Genomic DNA, 1,551 nt, shown 5'->3' with positions numbered 1-1,551 from the left:
GGAGGCCCGGAGAGCAGCGGCAAGCTCAGCGCAACCTGCGCCCATCACGACAGACGACGAGAGCCTTACTTATTTTCACGGAGTCTAGGAAGGAGGTTTTGTCACTTTTCAGGCAGAAATAACTCCGATTTTGTCCTTGTCATTGAGCACATTACATACACTTTTTTTTTCCAGAAATTCTCATCGGTTCCGTTGCATGGGTAAAAGACCAAGACACGCATTTAGAAGGATAAAAGTCAAGACTTTAGACTTTAAAATAACGCAAGTCGGCAACAAGCTGCCGGTCTGAGAGAACACAGTGACGTCTGAGAAGCCGTCAGCGAGTGCGCACAGCAAGGGGCGTGAGAAAGAGACTCCTACTCAGGCTTCGATGTCTACGCAAAACCAGATAAAAATAAGTAAGTAAAAGCCGACGCTTGAGAACAGTTCTCCCTAAAGAAAACAGCAGAGCTGTAAGGGGACTTCCTCTCGTGAGCTGTCAGGGGTTACGTTCTCATGCTCACACCTGTGACTCCAGAACGACCCATCCGTCCTTTTTCAAGGCCTGCAGCCTCCCCCCACTGCCACCCCGCCCCCGCCACTCGCTACGCCCCACGTCCTCACCATCTGGAAGCTTCGCGTGGAATGGAACTCGCACTGCATCATATCGAAGAAGATGGGGATGGTGGCTTTGCGCAGTTCCGTCTCGGGAAGGAGCGTCATTTCCAACATGGGGCCGACCATTTCCGGAATGAACTTTATCTTGTGCTGACCTTGAATAAAGAAACACATTATTCAGAAATTGAAAAAAAAAAAGGGTTCCACAATGGGCTTCGACGACCAAAGACAACGCCACGGATCACTGTGGTGTCGGATGCTGGCATCTTGGGACTGAGCGTCCGTTTCTCACCTGCTGGCATCTGGACCGTGTCCAGCCTTCAATCTAAGAAGTCGACTGTATTCTAATTGTTGTAACTGAAGCTATTGAAAAAAAAAAAACCAACATCCAATATAAGGTATAGCCATGACTCATCCGCTATGGAAGAGAAATGCTGTTTTACTAACGGACCACGCCGTCACGTAGATCAAGGACGTGAGCGGCTAACGGGTCCCCAGCTTTGGATAGAGCACGCCAGGCGGAGAAATACTCGGTATCTCATTTTGTGGACGACAAACAAGAGAAGATAATGGGAGGAAATTAGAGTAGGTGGTCCCTTGGGTTCTGTCTAACTCCAACCTGGTGTAAAGGAGGATTTTCAATTTTGCAAAAAATGCTGAGATTTCTGCGACATTCTGGATGACTGCAATTAAAGAAATCAAAGCATAGCCCTCGGAATGCGCAGTTGCGCAGAGAGAAATGATTCTGCCTCTCCTGGCTACTGTCTGATTGGAAAACTACTTTATTAATCTTAACTGACCTGTCTTGTCCAGGTATGATTTTTAAGGAGTTCCGGAAAACGTTTCTCGAATATCGTTCTTACGCAAATACTTTTGCCAATATGAACAATAATGAAAATTATAACATCAGCGAACATTCAGCAAGCCCTTCCTATAGACCAGCCTGGGAGAACA

At 47.0% G+C, this 1,551-nt stretch overlaps 1 protein-coding gene across 1 annotated transcript in view; it reads right to left on the bottom strand.

Annotated features, from left to right (window-relative positions):
- The window catches only part of LOC105295710 (dedicator of cytokinesis protein 1-like), a 156,816-nt gene that overhangs the window by 71,951 nt on the left and 83,314 nt on the right, over positions 1 to 1,551 (bottom strand). Inside the window, exon 5 of the mRNA XM_023533773.1 lies at positions 604 to 752. Within this exon, the coding sequence (XP_023389541.1) occupies positions 604 to 752 (149 nt within the window). The remainder of the gene's footprint in view (positions 1 to 603; positions 753 to 1,551) is intronic.

Source organism: Pteropus vampyrus, unplaced genomic scaffold (genome assembly GCF_000151845.1).
Source record: "Pteropus vampyrus isolate Shadow unplaced genomic scaffold, Pvam_2.0 Scaffold111, whole genome shotgun sequence".
Classification (NCBI taxonomy): Eukaryota; Metazoa; Chordata; class Mammalia; order Chiroptera; family Pteropodidae; genus Pteropus; species Pteropus vampyrus.
Note: the sequence above shows the minus strand (reverse complement) of the source record. Positions and strands in the feature narration are given on the sequence as shown.